This window comes from Corvus hawaiiensis, chromosome 4 (assembly GCF_020740725.1).
Source record: "Corvus hawaiiensis isolate bCorHaw1 chromosome 4, bCorHaw1.pri.cur, whole genome shotgun sequence".
Lineage (NCBI taxonomy): Eukaryota > Metazoa > Chordata > Aves > Passeriformes > Corvidae > Corvus > Corvus hawaiiensis.
The window spans coordinates 65,723,021-65,746,557 of record NC_063216.1 but is presented as its reverse complement, the minus strand read 5'-3'; the positions used below and the strand labels follow the sequence as shown (position 1 = coordinate 65,746,557).

The 23,537-nt window shown below is 42.3% G+C and overlaps 1 protein-coding gene across 1 annotated transcript; it reads right to left on the bottom strand.

The window, feature by feature from the left end:
• Positions 1-656: 656 nt before the first annotated feature.
• SLC26A3 (solute carrier family 26 member 3) lies at positions 657-17,660 on the bottom strand. The gene is made up of 22 exons (XM_048301574.1): positions 17,554-17,660; positions 14,922-15,040; positions 14,633-14,832; positions 13,705-13,844; positions 13,489-13,599; positions 13,240-13,397; positions 12,316-12,480; positions 11,461-11,613; positions 10,624-10,706; positions 9,671-9,818; positions 9,425-9,538; positions 9,235-9,312; positions 8,731-8,826; positions 7,690-7,796; positions 7,364-7,433; positions 7,183-7,275; positions 5,668-5,763; positions 4,828-5,061; positions 3,100-3,154; positions 2,455-2,600; positions 1,597-1,662; positions 657-997 (listed from the first exon to the last, which is right to left on the bottom strand). Exons 3-22 carry the CDS (start codon positions 14,761-14,763, stop codon positions 974-976), a joined length of 2,268 nt encoding a protein of 755 aa, XP_048157531.1. The 5' UTR covers positions 14,764-14,832; positions 14,922-15,040; positions 17,554-17,660; the 3' UTR covers positions 657-973.
• Between the last annotated feature and the right edge of the window lie 5,877 nt (positions 17,661-23,537).

Here is a 23,537-nt window from a genome sequence, read left to right as displayed (position 1 = left end):
TCCAGGAATGGTTCCATTTTCCTGTAGACTGAAGATTTTTATACCTCTAGCACTTGTTATGTGAAATTAAAAGCTCTGTCACTTTGGGCATTGGGTGTTTTTCTCTGAAAGCTGTGATACAGCTCATCTTCCAGCCTTAGACTTCCAGCAGGGGTTAATTGATGGCAGTTGTGCAGGGTATCAGAGTAGACTCTTTAAGCTGAAGCCCTCTGCCCATCTGTCCATAGATCCAGGCAATTCAGCCTGCCCACCTGGCAGCTCCACACCCATGGCTCCTCTGGCCAAGTTGTGGGGCCAGCATCTGTCCACAGGCTGGGTCTCACTGACGATGAGCTACCCTGGTGGTGCTTGGACAAATGCAGCCATACAGTCACTGAAATGGTGGTGGTTCACTATATATGTATATACAATGGTTCACTATAAATGTGTCCTACCTTGTGCACTTTACACAAGCCCAATCCAAATCAATGAATCATGTTTTGATCTGAAAATCCTGTGTCTTCATAATTAAACACATTAGTCACTAGGTACACTCTGTTCATGCTTGTGGTAGTAAGCTGAGAGCAAGTTTAATAACTCAATCTACTAAATATCTTACAAAGCACCAAGAAAACTTTATACAAGTTATATACATTCTGAAGATAAAATATCAGTCCTAACTATAATTCTGTGTTATACAATACAAGATTTCAAATATTTATAGATTCTCAAGTAACTGTACAGGTTGTCTACAAACTGTGGTATGAAATAAGAAAATCTGTGTGATTTTAGCCTCCATATATATACATAAATACATTTATATATACAGAGACACATTAAAACTAACAAGCCCATTCCAAAACCTGGAACATAACTATACGTAGTAAATCCTTCTTAAGGTACTTAAAAGTATCCTTCTGTCTTCATGCTTATCACAGCATCCACATTCATCTGTGATGTGTTGCTGGAGGATATTATACTCAGAAAGTTAAGTCTAAAATTTTGTTTCTGTTGGAATCTGTAAGGAATTAAAAAAAAAAAAATCAACATTCTGTAAGGAACAGTAAGGGTAGGTGTCATCTGGTAAATGATGTGTAAGTATTTGATCCTCTAAAACAGACTGGGGTCTGACATTTTCTCCTTAAAGGGTTGCCCTGTGCTGGATACCACCCTACTCTCTAAGTCTGTGGTGAAAAGACTGCATGTGTCCCTTTCTTATCTCTGTCTCCAGACTCCCCTTCTGCCTGAGACATTTAGATAAACTGGACTAATGTTGACTTCTCTGCCACAGGGGCATTGTACCAGTGACTTTATCACGGAGGAGCTGTGGTGGACAGGCGAGGACAGCAGGTGAGGCAGCCTGGTGAGGCAGTCTTTGCCTGCCTTCCCTCTGCTCAGTGCACACCACAAGGCTCATGAGCCGAGCCCCACCCCTCTTACTCTCATAAGGCTTTGCCTAAGTCAAATCCCATCAATAAGCTCTCTGGATGCTTTCTGCCCTGGGCTGACACAAGAGCTCAGGGATGAAAATGCTTTTGTTATCTGCCCTAGGCATTCCCAGGAGCAGCTCTCTGGGCTGCTTTTTCTAGGGCTGGAGGGCCATAGCCAGAGCCTTACTGTGCACTCCGAGCTGCGCTGTCTGTTCCTGGGGATGATGACATTGTCATTGCTTCTACCCTTCTCCTGCAAAGAGCACAACAAGTTGGGGGTTAGGAAATTGATTACTTCTCTTTTTCTGTTTCTCCTCTTTCACATTAAAGAAGGTTTTGCTTTTCAAATCTCTGGAACATGCCTGGGAAGTTGACATAGAAGGAAGGAAGCTCTCACTTGTCAGCCTTTTATGATCCCCACCACATCTCTGGGTCAGTGCCAAGATCTGGACCAGTTTAGCTAAGCGGGATTAGACAGTTTCCACGTGAGCAGCATTCTGGGTCTTTTACATTTAAACACACTTATTGTATGCAGGATCCTCTCTTGCTCTTGATTTAAGAACACTCCAGAAGGGCCATCACCATATCTGGCAGTACTTATTTATCCACACTGCTTTAGCACTCCTTTTGAGGCTGGACAGGGCTGGAAAGCCTCCATGCAAGCAGCATAAAGTCTGCCTTTCAAGAGCCACTGCAGCAAATGGGGCAGCCTCTGCCAGATGGGTGACCACAGAGAACTGCTGGTGGAGGGGCTGGAATTTCACCCACACTGTGTTCTTCCCAAGGAGATGACTTCAACTGGAGTCCACAGCCAGGCCAGCTGCCAGTGGGAATTATTCACTCCTTTCACTAGTTTTCCATGCACCTGAAGCAGGGGCCACTCTTGCTCTTCAATTTGATTGGAGACCAGCTGAGTTTTAATGACTATCTTTTTTGAAAATAGAGACAGTGTAGCACACACAGCTATAGCTGTGCAGGGGACTTTGGGAGCGTGACAATACTGGAAAGGCAATAAAGTAATGAAAGATGAAGACTGTAGTGTTACCTCAGAAAGCTTTAATTTGGGGGAGCTGGCTATGTCCTTCTTCAGCAAAATGTGTAAAACTGCATCATGAATGGTCAGGAAAAACATGGATGGTTTAATCTCTTCATCAAAAAATGCGCTTCTCTCCAGTTTGTCCAGAAGGCCCTCTGTGAGGGAACAAAATCAAAGCACAAAGAGACCTGGAGGCCTTAAGGAAGAAATTGTGTATCCTGAGCATGCCCACTGAGTGAACATGGGAGTTGCTGGTATAATGCACTGTTTTATTTATTAGAGCAGATGACTTCCTCTTTACAGATGTCAAGAGGATGGAACATAAATGCCTATCAGTAGTTCCCTGCTCTGTGCCAGGCAGGAGGGAATTTGAGCCCCTTTTCTTATTTAATGCCCAGGGTGGATGATAGTGGGTCCTGCAGCCCAGAGCTGTACAGCACAGCAGTGGCCATAGGTAAAAGGAGCCATCACACACGGTCCCAGCCTTTTGGGGACAGCATGGAAGGGACAACATCTCCACCCAGCAGGACCTCTTTGCTATCCAAGACTCAAAGGTAAAACTGGGTGATCCTCCACAGCCATACTCAATGATCAACAGGGGAGGCAAGGGGATAAGGCATCTGTGGAGATGCCAACACAAAGGCAAGTACTCACCATGTGCCCCAGCAATGTAAACATCAATGTTGAGCCGGACAAATTCTTTCAAAGTCTGTTAAACCAGAAGGAGGCACCATTTAGATACTGCTGGGTTTGCTGATTACCATTATAGTGATTAGCCACAGCCAGTACACCGACCACTCTAAGATATTTAAGACCTATGATGGTAAGTGGCTCTAGACTCACACTCTATTCCACATAGAGGCAGGACAGTCTCTTCACATGACTGCAGACAGGGACAGCCAAGCCTTTTGAAAAGGGGCAGAATTGAAAATGTTAAGCTCACAGAGAAGTAGGTGATATTTCGTAGGTTGTATGGCTTTATTGTATCTACATGGCACATGATGAAACTAAAAAAAATTACTTCACAATCTTCTGGGGAGATTTTTATAACTGGAAACTTGAGCAGAACCACAGTTCCCACTGTTACAGTGGGTCTTTAGTTCCTATGGAAATAGATTTACACACCCTGTGTGTCTCTGACAGTTAACTGTAGCTGCTACTGTTTGAAAATGTTGTGCCTTTTGCTTTGTTCAATGTCATCTGGGGAAGCAACAGCAGGAGCAGAAATGGAACTCCAATGTTCCAACTCCAGCTGGGTGTTTAAAGCCATATTTCATATCTATGTTTCTGTAAAGCTTCCCAAAATCTTAGCAGGTGAAGAAAGGGTACCACAGCCAACACTTTATTTCCAAGACAATTTATATTGATTATTTAAACAATTTCCTAAACATTTTCTATAGAAAATGTCCATTCAAATTCACATAAACTCAAAGTTTGCCACTCGCCTTCCAGTCCATATAGCAATGCCTTTAAGAAGCAGACTAGAAACACAGAATAGAATCATATTTTGGTTGGAAGGGACCTGAGAGATCATCTGCTTCCAAACCCTGCCGTGGACAGGGACACTTTACACTGGAGCAGGTTACTCAGAGTGTCATCCAGCTCACCACTGAACACTTTCAGGGATGGAGCATCCACAGCTTCTCTGGGCAACCAGTATTTCACCATCCTTACAGCAAAAGATTTCTTCTAATCTAGACCTGCCCTCCTTCAGTTTAATGCCACTGCATCTTGTCCTGTCACTGTATATCCCTGTAAGAAGTCCCTCTCCATGCCTTTTTATAAGCTCCTTTTATGTATGGAAAGGCCATATGGAGATCTCCTCATAGCCTTCTCTTTTCTAGGCTGAACAACTCTCTCAGCCTTTCCTCATAGGAGAGATGCTCCATCCCTCTGATCCTTTTTTTGGCTCTCATCTGGACCTGTTCTAAGATGCCCATGTCCTTCCTGTGCTAGGGACCCCAGAGCTGGACACAGTACCCTGGGTGAGGTCTCATGAGAGTGGAGTAGAATCTCTTGCGAGAGTGGGGAAGAATCACCTCTTTTGACCTGCTGGTCATACTTCTTTTTATGCAGCCCAGGATATGATTGGCTTTCTTGTCTGTGAGTGCACATTGCATGGGTCAATTTTTCATCCACCAGTATCCCCGTCTCCTCCTCTGCAGAACTGCTCTCAATCCATTTATTCCCCAGCCTGTATTGATACTGGGGATTGCCCTGATCCGCGTGCAGCACCTTGCACTTCATGAAGTTCAGATGGGCCCACTCCTGTCTAGGTCCCTCTGGGCACCATTCCTTCCCTCATGTGTATCCCTCAAGTGTAACTGCATCTGTAAGTTTTTCTTTCATATGATCACTGTTTGTCTTGCAAATTGTGATTACCTTTCGGAGGACTGTCATGGCAGAAAAATCGAGGAAGGACACTGATGAGAAATCCAGAATGATGCTGTGGATGTTGACCTGGGGTACAGTGATGCCAGGGGCGAGGTCAGTGCTCCAGTTGATCCGAATGGGCAAGTCTGTCATGATGGTGGGCTGGTCCAGCTCCTCTATCTTGTTGTTGTCTAATTCTTCATCTGACTCATACATAGGGTTAGCCATGCAAATCAAGCCTTTCTGTGTTGACATAGAAGTGTCATAGTTAGTTCTCTTCTGTAAGACCCAGCCAGGGTAGTGGTACTTCCTACGCTAGGGCAAGAGTAGTGGCAATGCAAAACTGCTCTTCCTATGAGATGGAGCAGGACCCACCTGGAAAGTTCTGTCTCTCCCTTGTCTGGAGAAGTATGGAAATTATTTAATCACCATCATAATCACTTAATGATGGCTTTTTATTCCTGAAGTCTGTTGTCTGATACACTTTAATACAGTAATTTTGGAACAAGTCAATAAAAGGCATGCAGGATTTGAGCTGGGAGAAAACCCTCTTTATCCCACCATTAATGCAGAATGATATTCACCTCTGTGGGATCTGAGCCTGCTATTTGTTGCCAGACAAAGCTCCAGTGGACACGTACAAGCTCTGCCCATGGTAAATCTGTAGGTCTCTAACAGTGAGAGCCATTTAAAATCTTGTTTTTTAAATGTGTTTGTGTCATGAAGTGGCAACTTGGGGAACAGTGTATCTAATTAAGAAGGGAGGCTATGAGGGCCTTCTCTGCCATGTAAAGCCAGGGACCTTGGTTGCTTAACTCCCTCCCCACCCTGGGGGGTTGCCTTACATACTGGTGTCACTCGCAGCTCTCCTTTCTTCAGCATCTTCCTAATCTTCCTCAGAGCTTTATTGCGTTTCCTCAGGACTCTCAGTGGGTTGAAGCCAACCTGCAAAACCAGAACTTTGAATAATTAAAACAAGAAATACCTCTGTGACACCGGGGGAAAGACAAAGCATCTCATGTGGTTTTTCTTTACAGTCACGACGACCACAGTTTGAATTTGATGTTGTCTACCACTTTTCACGAATTCAAACAAGGGCTCTTTCTTGGTTGGAAGGATGGCTACAGGAATGGCTACAAATGAGGCAGGGCTATCTGTACTGCTTTAGGAGACCAACATGGACAGCGTTATAGCAGTGACAGTGCTTAGCACAGGCCAGTAATTCCAGCAGGCTGGCACAGTGCTGGCATGTCCTATTCATCTGCATCATGTGATGGCCACCCAGGTGATCAAGATCAGAGAGCTCATGGGTTGTATCTGCTTTGTGCCGCCTGACTGCAGAGAGGGTCATTCACTCACTGTTTTTCCTGAAGAAGAAAGCCAGATTTTGTCATGTCGGCTGCATATGTTTCTTGAACCTCTGAGCTGGTTTTAACAAAATTAGATGGCAGGTAAATTAGGCTAATAATAAAATTAGGCTAAAATACTAAATTCCTGCACATCTTCTGCCTCATCCATCTAGTGCGTAGAGGAGAAAGGTATTATAAGTACCTGTATTTGTAGAGAAACAGTGGTGTGAACATCTGCACTCACAGAAAAAAAACCTTCAGGCTCTTCTGAGGTGAAAGCCAAGCACATGGAGAACCAAATGCATCAGATTCCCTCATTCCTCTGCCAGTTTCAGTCCCTCATGTGAAGAATGAACTGCTCATTATCAGTTCTTGGGGTAGTCACTGCTTATCAACTCCCCACTAAGAGCAGTGGGAAGGGGAGGGTATGGTGCCAAGTTGTGTTCGGGCATTCATTCACACGGTGAGGGCTCGGGAATCCTGGATCTCTGTGCTGTTTATGGAAAGACTGGCTGCATTCACCAGTTTGTTATGAAAGACATTAAGAACTCTTTGATAGAATGATTCCATCTGGCATTCTTCTGACTATTGTGGTTACGTTCTTGGGACAATATGTGTCCCAAGACAATACATTCTTTACAATGTGTGTAAATAATGTAAGTGCTAATAAAATAAAACCAAAACAAAACAAAATCAAATCAAATCAAATCAAATCAAATCAAATAATTTCCCTTTATATTATCTATGTTTGCACTACTTTCTTCTCATAATATGTACTGTTATAAGTATAAATCTGGTATAAACATTGCTATGTTGTAAGTTCAGCATGAGTCAGGCTGTTCTCAGAGGTGTGTGCATACATATTATATTACAGTAGTGGCAACAATATCTGAATAATTAATGAAAATTCACCCTTGAACTGTGGACTGACTGCATATATAGTAATTATTGGGAAACCATATTCACCTTAATGTGTCAAGCAATTCATATGTTCAGGACAGCCCCAGACACTTACAGCAGTGATGAGTTTCTCTCTGAAGAATTCAATATTAGCGAAGAAGATTGGAGAGGAGCATCTGAAAATCTTCACCCCCTCTGGCTCATAGATCTGTAAAACGAAGGAGAAGCGTCAGTAGCAATGTTTGCTGTAGAAGCACATGTGAAGCCGATGATAAAAGAAACGAGACATTTCTTACATCAGTGTAATCCTTCCTGTTTCTGTAGATGTTACTTCTCCCAACATTGGCCAAAACAGTGCAGCTTGGACTGTGAACAAACATACACACAGTTGTTGGTGTCCCACATCGAAACTTGGAGGATGGGAAGGATCAAATAAAACCATCTCAACTGGGGTGGCAGAGTGAAGCAAGACCCACATCCAAAGATTTACACCTCTAAACTTTTCCGTACACAGTTGCTGGACAGACCAAGGCACGGATGGGGCTGTTGCCCTTCTCTGTACAGAGGGAGACAACCTATAACAGGAGGCCCTGGGATATCATTGCATTCAACAAGTACTCACATCTGGGAGCGGATCACCACCGTCAGCAGCTGGAATGCCACAGCTGTTGCTAGTCCAATGTCCAGGCCAAGAAAGACAGCAGATAAGAAAGTCACCACCCATATAACCTGTAATGAGCCAGTGGATGGTGACATTATGAGCATGTCAAGAACCTGGGTCACGAGCTCAGGGTGGAAGCAGAAACAGATCTCAGGTCTGGTCCAGGATCTCCATCTGCTTTTGGCGAGGTTTTTTTTCTTGTGAAACAGGGCCAGAGTCACCACTCCAGCACCAGGGAGTGTTTCTAGGGATAGCAATTTCTAGACAATAAAGGCTCGAAATGGGATAGGTGGTTCACTAAGTGCTCAATAAAAATCCATCAGAAATGCAAGATTAGAAGTAAATCAGAATTCTGGTAAAGCTGAGAGTTGTAAATACTCAAATATAGGTGCTGTGAATGTACATGATCGATAAATGACTAGATAATACTGAATAACTTTTAGCCACAGGGCTCAAAGCATTCTCATGGGACAAATAACTGTTGGATATCTGGGAAAACTGAGGCCTGGCACCATTTGTGAGCCTAAATTTTCTGAGTGTTAGAGATAACCAGTCATGCCCTCTAGCCATGAGCTTTACCATTTGGAGTAAACTCTTCAAGTCCCAGTTGTCATTTGTTTTTTGCTGTGTATCTTCCATATAACACATTGTGTAATTGTGAGAAAGTGTCCCTGAATGCTTAGTCAATGCAGTAGCTATTTGGATATTTTCTGTTATTTAAGCATTTTCTGTAACTGTCTTCTCTATTTGACTTTATATAATTCACTATTTTAATAAATTTTGAGGAATTGGATGAAAATGAAGTTAAGAGTGAGAATTGACTCAAAAATAAAAATAAGTGGGACAAGATGGAAAACATAAGCAAGTGGTATACCAGTAAAAAAGGCATGCCACTATTGTACTTCAGTGAAGTAAAACAAGGATTAAAAAAAAAAGAAAATTTGTATAATAGATTACTTTTTCAGAGCACTTAACCTCTGATGCTTGTGAAACTCAACTTACACAGTCATACTTGTCCTTTCTCCATAGGATGCCTACTTCCTTGAACTGCATGAGCATTCCTTTCAAGTTGCCAAGAGCCAAGGATGCAAGGACTGACTGTTAAAAAGACCAAAACACATGCTCCATGTTTAAGCAATCAAAGAAAATGTTGAATATTAGGAGTTAAAAGATCATACAAATAGGGCCAAAGTGCAGCTGAAAGGCCAGGGAGCTGCTCCCAGTTTATCACTGCTACTGGAAAATCCCCAGCCGTGGTGCAGTGCAGGTGTCTGACTTGAGGTTGTAAATCCCACTTATGCAGCTGTGGTTTTTTGGTGTTTGGGTACTTATACTTCCTTTGAGTGACCAGAGGTAGTGGTCCTTTCTGGCATAATATGGGAAGAAGAACCAAGCTTTTCAAACCCTATTTGGCTCCCGCTGAAGTCTGTGAAAACTCACAATGACTCCTAGAGCAGCCCTGTCTCTGGGAAGCAGGAGGAAGCATTAGATGAAACCAGTGAATACCTTCTGTAATGGTGCCAGGAGAAACCCAGTGGCCAAGATCACAACCAAAACAATGACAGATGAGATAATACCAGCAATCTGCATGAGAGAACAATTTCACAATGAATAGGTGCCCACAGGCATTATGGTTAGCGAGGAAAAAAAGAGCTGTCTTTCATTAAATGCCATCATGACCTGTTGTCTTCTATACCTGTGTTTTGCCTCCTGTGCTCTCCTGCACACCTGATCTTGACAGAGCAGTGCTGGAGGCAAATCCCTTGAATGATCCACCAACTATATTACCCAGCCCAAAAGCAATTAGTTCCTGAAATAAAAATAAAAAGAGATTTTTCTTAAAAGCTGGTTCATGACAGTTATTCACAAAGCAAAGCTTTCCTAAAATGACTTCTCTCCCATTAATAAATGCAATATGTTGATCTCTGCGTTATTTACCTACCTGGTTGCCATCTAAGGGGTAGTCATGCTTGATGGAATACACTTTAGCCACGGAGAAGGCTACTGCAAACCCAACAATTGCGATGGAAATGCCGTCACCAATGCAGTTCTGGAGGATGCCTACATCAGGTGCAACAGGCGTTTGAAACCTGAGAGACAAAAAACTCTATTCATTAAGGAGACGCCTAAGGGTCTTCTGCAGATCCTAGGGAGAATTCCTCTCTGGACTTTTTTTTCCCCTTTTCTTTCAGTGAACCGAAATCTGAAGAAAGAAGACTTGAGCAGAAATAGATGTTCCTCTGCAAACTCTACCTACTAGCACCCCTGGGGCTACAGGGACCACCCCAGACTCACTCTGCTGTCCTAGTAAATGTCTTCCTCCCTATTTTTACCTTAACATGTGTCTCCTGATTCTTTATGCCAAAATTCTGGCATAGCCGGCTGAAGTCTATATATAGATATATACTCTATATGTGGATAAATAATCTTTATGTGGATATAGTCCTGGAGGGGCAGACGTTGAGACCTCTGGAGGATATGCCAGTGGCCAGTCATGGGATCAGGCAGGAGAATTGTGCAGGGTCCTGGTGGCTTTCCAGGGCTGGTGGTGGCTGCTGAACTGTGCATGTATTGTGAGGGAAATGGAGGAGTTCAGGGGTGAGTAGTTCAGTAAAAAGGACAAACATCAACCTCCTGCTCAACAGCTGTCTCAGAAAGTGAAGGACACAATTATTTCATGTCTCAGTGTATTCCTTGATGAGTAGGAGATGTGCTCTAGTGAGTAACTTTTGTGTATTGAAAATGTACCATATCATTGAGAGAAAAATGTTTATTTACCCACTGAAAGAAGATGAAGCAGATAATTTTAATCAGAAACATAGCTGAACTCATTTAACACTGCCGAACTGGAGAGAATATTTTGCTCCAGTGGTGAACTGTAGGTAAGCCACTTACCCTTCCTCTAGTTTTCCAACAACAGCTACATTAAATTTTTCTTCAAAGTTGACAAAATGGGAAACCAGTGCTGCTAAGACTGTCTGAAAGATAATAAACCACACCTCCATTAGGCACATTCAAGCAAGAGTGTGAAGAATCTATTAAATACCATTACCTTCCTTCTCCAGCCTTATCCACACACTCTCCAGCCTTATCACTAGTGGCAGAATTATGCCCCAAGTTTTCACACCCCTTTGCTGTTCAGATGTCATTCCTGAATGACCTTACAGGTATGGGTTTACATTCATAAATTACACATTATAACAGAATATCTTACTAACAACAGAGATCATTCCACTCAGTAAACCAGGTATGTTCTAACAACATGCTGTAATGACTCTGGGGGAAAACAAGTGCTACTTGAGTCTGTATAACATCGTCCAGGATTTTAGGAGCTTACTGCCCCTGTGAGGCTTCCGTCACCCCTCTGCTGCTCAGAGTGGGCAAAACCTTCTGCTGCTGGAGGGCAAAATAATTTTGTGCATGGCCATGGATGTCCAGGACTTCAGTGGTTGCTTGCAGGTGTGGTGCAGAGGGGCCTCAGCAGTGAGAATGCAGTTGGCTGGTGTCAGAGCCGTATTTGTCCAAGGAAAAAAATTCACACCACAGATATGTTCAGTTAAGAACAGTTAAGTGGAGGTAAAACATTTCACAATAGCTCCTGAATGCTGTAAATTTTTCTTATATGTAAAATGATAACACATCATTTAATGGATAACCAGAGAAGAAATAGTTAAAACTCTGCTTCCCATGTCATAATATGGAGCAATTGCAAAATCAAAGGAAGTGACTCACCACGAGGAGCTCGATCGGGATGGGAGTTGGTAACTTTTCCTTGTATCGATCGTTCATTTCTTTTACTACAAACACGATAAGCAAGACAACCAGGGATGTGACAAGGTCAGCAACGTTTGTTTCTGTGATCTGGCTGAAAATGCTCTCCAGAGTCTGCAGAACCAGGAAGAAACATGTGGTGCTTTAGAAACAGTTGGGCCCTGGCACAGTAGCACTATCCCTTCCAGAAGAACCTGTATCTGAATGGCTCTAAGGATTGTGCTAGTTGGGATTTATTCCCTGTGGCATGATGTGGACTGCAAGCCCCCATGAATGTTTCTGCATCTGCCAAATGATGGAAACGTCTGCAACAGACCCTTTCTGCTAACTTGTGACCCTCTTCTCCTGATTTTCCCCTGAGGGATGGTTGGAACAACAGGCATATCTGTGATAGGATATGTGAGCAATGGCATTGCTGGGCAGGTGCCTCTCTCCACTCCTTCCTTCCTGTCCTTCTTCTCCCTTCTCATCCAACAGCACTCCCAGAGTCATATGCAAATTAAGTATGTATAATATCAGTCTAGCAAAAATGAATAATTAAATCCTTAAGGCAGAGTCGAATGCTTAATTGAAATATGTCAGCACAAAATAGCTACTATTTTCTGATTAGCCCAATGGGGTGTAACTTGGTGCTTCGTAATAAATTTAAAATTTGGTCAAATACTAATAACATATCTGTCTTGTTTTTCTCTCGTTTTTCCTCCTGCCTTGCAGTTTTTGTGCTGAGTTCTGTTATTATTGCCTTGTGATACACAGTCAGAAATGCATCGCAGGTACATCAATAGCATTAGCAAATAATGAACATGTGGCACTTACATAGATGATGCCAAATGGTTTATTAAATCCGGGGACAGGTAGCTGAAACATGAATTTCAGTTGAGATACCAAAACATGGATAGCTGCAGCAGTTGTGAAACCACTGATTAATGATTGTGATAGATAAATCACGATGAATCCAAACTGGAAAATTCCCAGAAGCAACTGAAACACAAAATGACCATAGGTCAGTGGGATTCATTTGCAGTTTTAAGCAATCTTTGAAAGAAAGACAATCATATTAAATGGAAGCAAAGATTTTCACCTAATCCCATGCATCCAGAGATTAAGGAATGTACTGTCACGAGACTTGCAATAAAAATTGAGATTTAGCAACAGAGGGCATAATGCTAGTCAGAGTAATTGCTTTAACTAAAGAGTAATTGCTTTAACTAAAACCCATTCTTTTTATTTCATAGCTAAAATATACATCCTTGTTTTCAGTTCATATATTTTCATATGATACAAGTGTTTCACGAAGCACAAATATATTAGTATGTTAGGAAGGGAGGAACTGTAGGAATTTGTTATTAGGGAGTAAGAATAAATTGGGTTTTTTTAAAAAACAAATCCAAATATTTTACCACTGCAAGGCAGAGCGTTTACTCCCCTTGGTGCATCTGCATCATTCACATTATTTTCACAGCTACTTTTTTCCTATCCAGCAGATTGCTTTATTCTGTAGGTGGAGGTTGCAGCTGTGTGGGCTGTGGGCTCAGGCCTGTGCAAAACCAAGGATTTCACAGCACATGTGAGTGCCTGGTCACTGGAGGGAACAGATGTCTCCTAATCAGTGAGCCAGGGTCGGTTACATGGAAAGTGGAAGAGGATTACTTTGGTGACTACAACAGCAGAAACCAGAGAGGAAGGTCAGGCCACCATCCATCTGTTCACACAGGTACACTCACACGTACATTCACCAACCTGAACAATCCCAGAAAGGAAGGTTACAGATGCAGCCACCATCACCCTCTTATCATTTATTGCTGAGATATTTGTGGAATTTCCATTTCCAATGCTGTCATCAGGGACCAGCCTGGTGACGACTCCTCCCACCATGAGGCTCAGGACGGGGAAGGGACCTGAGCAGCACAAGGCACTTGTTAGAAGATCTGAAGGGGCAACATGTACTTCTTCATCAGTGATGAGGGTAAGTGGTGTGCCTGAACTTACCCACTGAGATATGTCTCGATGTGCCGAAGATAAAATAGACCAGGACAGGGAAAAATGCTGCATAGAGTCCATAACTGGGGGGGACATTCACCAGCAAAGCAAAGGCCAGACCTGTAAAGACCAGGGAAGGTGATGTGTGTGCTGGAGGCTGAAGCCAGCAGTGCCTTGGCACCTGGCTTAGCAGGCTGTGTCAGGACACATAGTTCCCAAAGGTACCTTGCAGCACAGCCACGAGCCCTGTGTTGATGCCAGAGACGATGTCACTCAGGACCCACTCCCTGAAGCGATACGCTGGCAGCCAGGAAATGACTGGAAACAAATTCAAAGCAATTTTTTTGACCCTTTGTGGGGAGCAGCTGCAAAGGCACAAGGGGACAAAATTTTGTCAGTGAATCACAGCCTGTTTCAGAGAGGCGAGGAAAGGGGAAGGATTCAGGTTCTGGCTGCCAGAAATCAAAATCTCACTCAGACACAGCCCTGATCAACCTGCACTACCATCTGTGCTTCAAGGTATATCCAGTGGCCTTTGGAGGTTCTGTCCAACCCAAATTCTCATAGAACAGCTTGGGTTGGAAAGGAACCTCTATGGCCATCTAATCCGACCCCCCACCCCAGGAAGCAGGGATGCCATCCATTGGGTCAGGTTTCTCAGAGCCTTAAACATTTCTCTGACCTTGAACATTTCCAGGGACAGGGCATCCACCACCTCTCTGGGCAACATGTGCCAATGCCTCACCACCCTCATCATAAAAAATTTCTTCCTTCTATCCAGTCCAAATCTACCCTCTTTTAGTTTAAAACCATCGTCCCTTGTCCTGCTGCAACAGGCCATGGTAAAAAGCCTGAGTATGTCTTTCTTATAAGACCCCTTTAAGTACTGAAAGGGTGCAGTAAGGTCTTCCTAGAGTCTGTGCTGCCAGGGACCCAGAAATAGAGAAGCTACCTTAGATACAACTGTAGGAAGACTTCTAAGGGTAACAGCAGTCAAAATCCATTAGAAAAATCTGACATTGAATTTAGTTAACGAATTTTCACTTGCTATGTTGGAATGGGAGGTGTGCATTGTCAAGATGGAGTTCATGCCGTCCAAGAGCAGTCAGGACTGTTTCTTAGATCTATTAAAAAAAAAAAAGTATCTCCTTACCTAAAATAGAGTTTCAGGTGATCCCAAAAGGTTTTATGGTATCTGTGCAATTTCTCATGCTCTTCATTGAATGCATTCTCTGAGTACACGGGTCTGGCTATAACATAATGGTTACCCACAGGTTCAACCATTTCTGCTGAAATGTCAGGCTAAGGATGGTGACTTGTGTGTGCTCCTCTCTGCCCCAGGCACTTAAAAACCTGAAATGAAGAACAGGGTTAGCTCTTTATGTACTGTGGGGCGAGTAGCCATAGCATAGCTGAGTGAGCTCCAAACTGAGCGTTACCACCTTTGAAGATCAAAAGAGGGATGGTTGAGACACCCGCTTCACTTTGCCAAGGTGATCTCCTGCCCTGCTCCTCCTCCCACTGCAGAGCACCGTTTCACTGGAGCATGAAGTATTTCTTTCTAAAGATGCAGCCAAAAAGTAGACAAGATGGTTTTTGAGTTACTTTATCTCTGAGTCAGTCGTGTACAACCAAAAACTTCCTCCCTCAAAGAAGATTAATTTCCTAAAGAACAAACAAGCAGATCCCAAGCAGTTTCTCTTTGTGGCACTGCTGGGAGGGCTGGGAGCTCACTGTAACCCCCACATAGGTGGAAAGGCAGAGCCCAGGCAGGGCTCAGCCATCCTCTCTTGGATTCAGAGACAAGGCTGAATACATTGTCTTGGATCTGTGTGACAAGGGGATCAGGCTCAGTACCAAAAAAGCATGATATTGCTGCTTGTTATTTTTTTCTACATCTGGACTGCTTTTCCTCTGCTTCATGTTCACAAACAGTTGTTGCAATGTCTTACCTGAATACTATTTATTGCCTTGTCCCAACTCACATTTGCATGTTTGTGCTGGAGAGAAACTGTCCTGGGTCACTCCAGAAATGACCCCTGGAGCCCTCATTACACATGAGAATGAATCTGCTCATCATTCACTTCCGTCAACACCACTAGGTACTTTGCAGCAATTAATTGATGCCATTATTGTGCTGCTTATGGTGCTGTTACATTTCTCATTATGCCACACATTCTTCTCACATTAAATTCACCTAAAAACTGTAGTATCTATTAACATTTCTCTCACTTGAAGCCACCATTAAATATTTAATATAGTACTATGCCCAGACAGAAGTTGTGGAACTTGCTCTTCATAGCCACAGTTGGACTAGACAATCATTGTAGGATCCTTCCAACTGGAACTAATCTGTTCTATCCTATTCTATTTTCTTTTGACTCAGAGATGAGGATGTACTGCAGGAAGCAAGTAGTCTTTTGGGACACTGATAATAGGGGTTTTCTCCTTATTGTCTCTCCCCTAATGAAAATGCTCCTTGTTGCCTTGGTTCTGGCTGGTGGTCTCTTGACAGATGCCTGACCAGCACTAGTTCCTTGCCCAGGTCTATCACCTGACTCTTGCTGAAATACCCGACATGCATTTCTAATTCAGAAATTGTGAGTACTCAACATTTGGAGATATCACAGTACAGATTTTAATGTGGCACAAAGCTGTTTGCATAGTTACAAACAGATGAAAGCTTTAAATCCATGACAATTTTGGTATTAAAATGTGAATCCCATCTTGAGACTTTGCTACAGCTCAGAGCTTATTATTGACCTATTTGAAGTGATTTCATTTTTGTTTCCTTGTTGTTCATTCTGTGGAAATTCATAGATGTGTGTAGAAGTCCAAACAATGTCAACGAACCTCTTAGATGTTTTGTTGACATACTATTCTTTCACAAAGGAATCACTATTTTGGTAATGAGTTAAACATTTTTACTCTCTGTTTTAACATAAAAATTAGATCTGTAATATTTTCCAAAAAAACGGCAGGTAATTATTCTAGCAGGCAAATGCTCAAAATCTAAGCTTATTCAAAACACAGATCCAAAGCCAGTTAAAATCATACTCTGATCTGTAATTTTACACTACTCTCCCTCCCTCTTTTGGGATCAGAGCTCCAAAACTGAGGCTGATAAAATTTCAATGAAAAAATTAGTTAATTCATTTCATTCCCTGATAAATCATGGTTACTTAGACTTGCAAGAAGTTGTTTTATCTATTAAAGGTTTTAAAATTGCTCTGTTTCCTAGTCGGTGTGTCTGCCTTTTATACTTCATGTCACAAAGAGGAATATTGCTGAAAGTCCCGTGGAATAGTATTGCTCATTACACTGTAAGGCACGAGAGGCACTATTTGTACCCTTCGAAGAGTTCATAAGCCATAAAAATAGAAGTGTATGGGTCTGTACTCCAGGACCCCCACACTGCCTCTCTAGAGCGCCTTGGGCTCCTTAGGGGACAAGACCAATTCTTCTGATGACTTCTATAATGTGTCCACCCACTCACGAGGAACACCAGCACAGACCAAGCTTACACTGCACAGCTATTGAGTGGTTACAACTTTCAGTCACTATTGACCAAGACTAGATCTGAACTGAAAACCAGAGACAACATCCTGGTTCAGTTTTATTCCATATAGCCTCTGATCCTGTTCTCATGGCCAGCAATTAACACCATTGCAATCTCTCATATGTAAAAAACTCCAGCTCCACTGCTAATCCCTCAGCCCTATGAAATTTTGGAAATGCATTATTTTCACGTGTGCCATTTTGTTGAGAGGATTAACAAAGGGATACTTTTTTTCCCTTTATTGATTCATCCTAAATATTGACTAAGAAGTACACAAAAATATGTAATTTTAATTGAATAATTAAATATTAACATGGTCCATCCCACTTTTCAATCTGTGTATACCCCCTCACAAATTGAACTTCTTCACAATATAAACATCTGAAAAATTCAAAGAAATTCCACAAAGGAAACTTCTACATTTTACACAAAATGAAACACATGACTAGAAGCACTTTCATTTACAAGCATTACTTCACATATCCCATACCTAAAATGACAATTTAAAGTTGTACCTGGTAAATCTTCCAGGAAGCTCTTCAGAAGAAACTAGACCAAGATTTTTTGGATAAAGATATCCCTGAAATTTTCACAGGTAGTGCAGGTATCTCGTGCTCCTCTTCAGAACCTCCCTAAATACTGGCAGCACTTTAATAACTAACTTCAGTTAACTTTTACAAGAAAAGGAAGATTTCACTGTGGCCTTGACCACTGAGCCTATCCTCAGGAGGAGTGATAAGGAGTAATTTCTTAAAGTTCTTTGTGATATTGCTTAACTTTGTTTGGTGAACTGTTTCTGATTGGTCTGCAGAGCTCATATGGGAAAATAGAGATGAATAAGAAGGACTGTCTGTTGCAATCCTGTGTTGTTGCTGAGCTGAAGTGCGAAGTGGTGGACAGAGATCAGCTATGGTATCCTTCATTTCTGAAGAAGCCTAAGTCATTGATGAGGGAGATGGGCTGCTGGGCATGCCAGGTTTGAGCAAAGCGTGCCTCCCTTGACTTTCCTCCAAAGCATCTTTAATAGTCCCTAAACTGTCCTTCCAGAAGCAATTTCTGGATTCTCAGACCATTGCCAAAAATAATCTTTGCAGGGATTTCCAAAGGGCAGCTGTGACTTGGTGGAGCTGACAGCTGTGGCACCCCATGACAGATACTGGAAAGGCACAGAGCATGTGTGCGGCCACACGAGTGTGCTGGGGCATGGACATGGCACAGGTGGGTTGGACTGAACTGCAGGGTGTTCCTACTCCCCTCCACTGCCCATAGAGCAACCAGGGGGGATCATCCTCCCTAGGCCAAAGTGAACCTTTGTAAACATTTCCCTGAGATACCTAAAAACACCTAAGGAGATACATGAAATAGCATTTTGAGTCCTCAGGTTGCAAGTTCAGTTCCAGGTGCCTGTGTTCATGATGGCAGTGAACCTTCAGAGCTGAGGTGCTGAGGACACCATAGCACCAAAGTACCCTGATGAAAACCATCCTTACAACCCTTTCCTTAGGTCACACTGACACAAGCACTGAGAAATGCTTAGCTGTTGATATCCATATTACCAGGAAGACCACGGTTTGCCAGACTCCTCAGGGAACTTCTCTACTCTGACTTAACCTCTAGGGGTCTGAAGTCACAGACCCTGTCCTTGAAGAAAGTTTTCTTCATCTGGTGAAAGGTCACAGCATGAGGATGGGCACCCTTTGTGTTCTGCAGGGTCTGTTACACACATGGGTCTAGAAGGAGAAGAGGTAGGAGGAGCCTGGGATTCTATCCTCAGATGGTTTGCCCATATTTCAGTCAATTATTAGCCCAAGAAATGATGAAGTGAGCAGGACCCCAATATCCAATCTCACAAGGTGAGACCTGTATTAGACCATTCAATGAGGATTTCTTTCTTGTGCTTTAGCCCCCTGAGAGTCATTAGAGACCTCAAATTCTTTTGAAAGTTAGAGCTACACTTCTAACCAAGACCATAAGCTCATCTAGTCAGTAGAGATCCCAGGTCACTTCCCAAACTGTTGTACCTTCTCTGTGCCAGTAAGACCCTGTTTTGGTACTTGCTGTTGGCTTAAGGGATTAACTGCAGTTTGTGAAACTGACACAGTTTTGGTTTTTATTTTTACCATTAAAGTAACAAACATTTAAAAAGCTGTAGAACCATAAATTATAAAAAGCCTCCACAAAACAGTTTAGCAGCTTTTGGTTTCCCTCCTCACATGGTGTGATCATGGAAGTGCTTTAAAATTTTAAATTCTTTGTGTTCAGGATGCATCACAAGAAGCTGCACCATAAACCAGCAGAACAGCTTTATAAGGACTAGGTTTAAATGCAGGAGGAACCCTTGGCTCTGAAGAAGTCAGTAGTGTCTTGTCCTTGGCTCCATCACGTCCACCTGTAAGTGCTTTACTCTTGGATTATTTCCACTAATTCACTGAAGCAATAAGGTGCTATGTGGAGTGACAGAGGGAATAAACACTTTGGCTTTTCTGTTTGCAGTAGTACTGTTAAGAACACAATTTTCTACTGTTAAGAACATAATTTTCCCCTGATGGTGCAGAAGGGGTTTAATGCACAAGGGTCACACAGGAGGCAGGTCACCTCTGTCCCACACTGCAGAAGTTCAGCTGTGCAAATCCTTGATGTCTTTATACCAGACACTCAAAAACCAGCTAAATTCTAACTAATTGGGGAAGTGTGGCTTTTTCTGCCTAGGCAGAGCAGAGGAGGACATGAAAATTCCCGATTGCTCTGTCTCCCAGGCAGCCCCATAAACACAGAGAGTTCAGAGATGTAAATCAGTCACACCCTGATCCTTCACCAAGTCTCAAGCACTCTCAGCTTCCCTTTGTTTTAATGGGAGCTGAAAAACACTCACAGCTCTTGAAAGCCCTTTGGTGAGCTGAGCTCTGAAGGGCTTTACGTGTGCTGCCTCCCACCCTGGTCAGGATGAAGAGGGAAGAACAAGTGACTGGAGGGAGATAAAGCAGTGACAAATTCAGTGACTTACTGTAGAAAGAAGCTATTTTTCACAGAGAAAGAAGAAAACAGTTCTGCTGGAGATGCAGAATTTGTCTTGTGAAGAGCTCCACGTCTGTCTTAAGTGTTAAATAAACACCAGTAACGATAGTGGGAGATTAGGTGGCTGAGAAGGTGGATAACAGCATCAGCCGATACAGATTTCTAGTGTTTCCCAATGTTTTCCTTCACCATGTGCTGTATAAACCATCTGTTCTCCTCTGTAGCTTCTGACCAGGTTCTGCCCAAAACCTTGAAGCAAAAGTTGCTCACAATACCATCTGCTGTGATGCTAGAGGTGCAAAACCTCCCAAACTCAAGTTCTTCCAACCATTTAAAAATTTTTGCTCTGTTCTGCTTGGGCAGATTAGCACATAAAAGAAAAATATTTTGCTCAGTAGTAAGTGCAGCAGGCAGTTTGGGAATGCACCTCTGGTTGGTGCCAATTCCTCTCTCCTCTTTTGGAGAAAGGACAGGGACCCAGCCTCTGAATGGTATCCTCAGGAAGATTTGAAGCCCCCACTGGGGACATCCAGGAAAGAAATGGAAAATTGGTTGGCCCTGAGAGACCTTCATGGAAAGCAGAGTTGTCCCTTGTACTCACACACTCAGGACACTGATGCCAGAAAGAAGCATAATGTAATTTCACTTTTCACTTCTTACAGTCTCTACTACCTTGTTTTTTTACAGAAAGTTTCTTCTACTAGCACACTGAAGCCCAATTCAAATCAGTCACATTACTGGGTCAAATTCAGTGGTGATGACCAAAATTAGGATGAGGATGAGTAAGGAAGTTTAGGCAAGATGCACATTTCAGGCAAACAACATAAGAATGGAAAGGGCAGTGAGGTTAGGTGGGAAGAGATCAGTTCCATTAACAATGATATTTCTGGATTGCTCAGATTTATTGAGACCTGTAGAAAAAGAGAGTCTGAATTTTGCTTAAGTGCTTCAGGAGGAGCTGACACTCTGCTAGGATATGGGTCATGGAAAGTTATCACTCCTTTGTATAGAACAAACTATAAGCAGGAGCACCCAGTGCTGTTATTCCAGTGTATGGGAAAGTGGAACCGGAAATTTCCAATAAAAGATTGGTGCCCTATTCACATACCTCTCACTTTTTATTCACACTTCTCTTATTAAACTTCTGTAATTTTATTATCCTTTTACAGTTATTGTGCTCTGAAAGCCAGCAATCATGGCCTCAATATTGGGTGTTTTTATGATTCCATTACACCATAATGAAGAGCACAAACACAAAATCCTGCACATTGCTTTTCAGAACAAGGAAAGTTTTGACGTCCTTCTCTGCCAACATTAAAAATAGTGCTTGATTCCTCAAAACAAAAGTATCATATTTCAATCCAAAGTTAATTTTATTTCTCCTCTTATGAACTTACCGTATTTTGCTTAAGATGTAAGTAATTTGTTTTCATTTAAAGCTGTCTCTTTTAATTTCATTAAGAAAATTAATTAAGCAATGTCTCACATCAGAGACAACCAACCAGATTAGACTTGTTGATTCAGCATTTGACTCTACTTTTAGAGTTGCTGAAATCAAGCAATACATTGAGACTCGACCAGGCTGGGAATCAGGGCTGGGAGGATGCACAGATGAGTCAGGGAATCTTCAGTGTCACAGCCAGATACTGCTACAGATACTGGTGTATACTCATAACTACATGAGCATGGAGTTATGTTTAACACAGACTGTAATGAGTGTTCAGATATCTGAAATAAAGCAGAGACAAAGATTGCCTCGTTTGTGCTGTGCTGGAATGGGAGGCTCAGCCCTGCTATTCCACCCCGATGTCCTGCTGGCTACAGGGACATCTGCCCCAGAGGTGCTTGTGGGACCCCCATTTGCAAGGGTTTTCAGCCATGTGAGAGTGCAAATACATCCTATGTTCCACCAGGCCAAAGGAGAAGCATTGCAGGGTGTCCTGTCCACCTCAGGCTTGCATACAGTGTCTATTTATATTTCTCCTCTAGGCATATCCCATCTCTGGGAAGCTAGGGTCAAGATAATGATCCTTGAAGACCACAACAGCAGTTACCTGAATTTCAATTAATCCCAAAATATTTCTCTTAAAGAGGAACAAAGTTGAATTGTCATGAAAGCAAAAGCAAAACCAAACTAATTATAAATGGCCAAAATGCTGCCTGGCAGAATTTTACTTCCATGGATTACTTCCAAGGAACTTCCATGAATGGGTGTCAGCACCGTATTTCACAGGTGAGCCCTGGCCACTGTTCCCAATTTCTTTTTCTAAAGTCCAGCTGAGCACACTTTTACTTGCTTATCCATTTTGAAATAACCTTAAAATAAACTGTTAAAATTAGCCTAAACAAATAATGTATTTCTAGGTAGCTGGTGGAACATTAGAATATACTCAAACACTGTCAGAGACATCTCCTTGTAATCATTTATGTTTGTGCTCTAGGTCTCCCTGTGTGATGTACCTTTGCAGATACCACTGCAATAAAATACTCCACTATCTCCAGATACTTTAGACTGTGCAATTCCTTAAACGGTGAGTTATGCCTGGAGTTTCCCTCGGGTAACAGTGACATGGAAAAATGTCTTTCCCAATATTTCACCAGGTCCCTTATCAGTTCCTGCGTTCTTATCAGCATCAGCTTGTTTTGCAAGAATGTGCAAAACGAAATGATCTAGGGTTTGCTCATGGAGCAACATTGCTGTGTTCATCTAGCAAAGGGATTCACCTACCTGCAGGCTCCAAGGCTCCACAGGTCTAGGGTCTGCAGACCCCTACAAGAGTTGGTTCCAGAGCTATCCAGGTGTCCATAGCCCCTTTGATATCACATCTGGATTTGGGAATTTTAAGCTGAATTCACTTTTATTAACAGCCTGCTCTTCCCCTGGAATAGCACAAAAAAAGTCGCCACAGGGTATGGAGTATTTTGTCTTTTGAGCTTACATCAGGATAGTTTCAGATTATTTAAGGAGCCTCACTTTCCTGAATATTTTGGTAACTGCTAAGAGAGGGAACCCCAGTTCATACATTGCAATGATTTGCCACTGATATTCTTTGAAATTTTTGTTATTTTTCAATTTACTGTTAACATACTGAACTTCTTCCATTTGTGGGCTCATAAACATTTCCATACAGACTTCCAGGCATACATTGAAGTCTGTCATAGAGAATTCTGTCTTTCTTACTCATGTCACAAAGATCCTTGGAAGTAAAACACTAGGTTCAAAGACCACATGCTGAAGATCAGTAGTTTAGACTAATTTTCAGATGAGTGCTAGCGAACTTTCACTTCTTTAAAGTTTGCTTCTCAGTGTCATACAGGTACCACATTCTTTAAAACCATATTATAATGCATTAAGTGGCAAATAAAATCTTATATATATATATTTAAATACTATTATAATAAATACAAGTAGGGCAAATTAAGGGTAAAATTCAAGAGATTAGTTCAGTTGCAAGAAGAAGTTAAACATAATTCTGTTCATCCC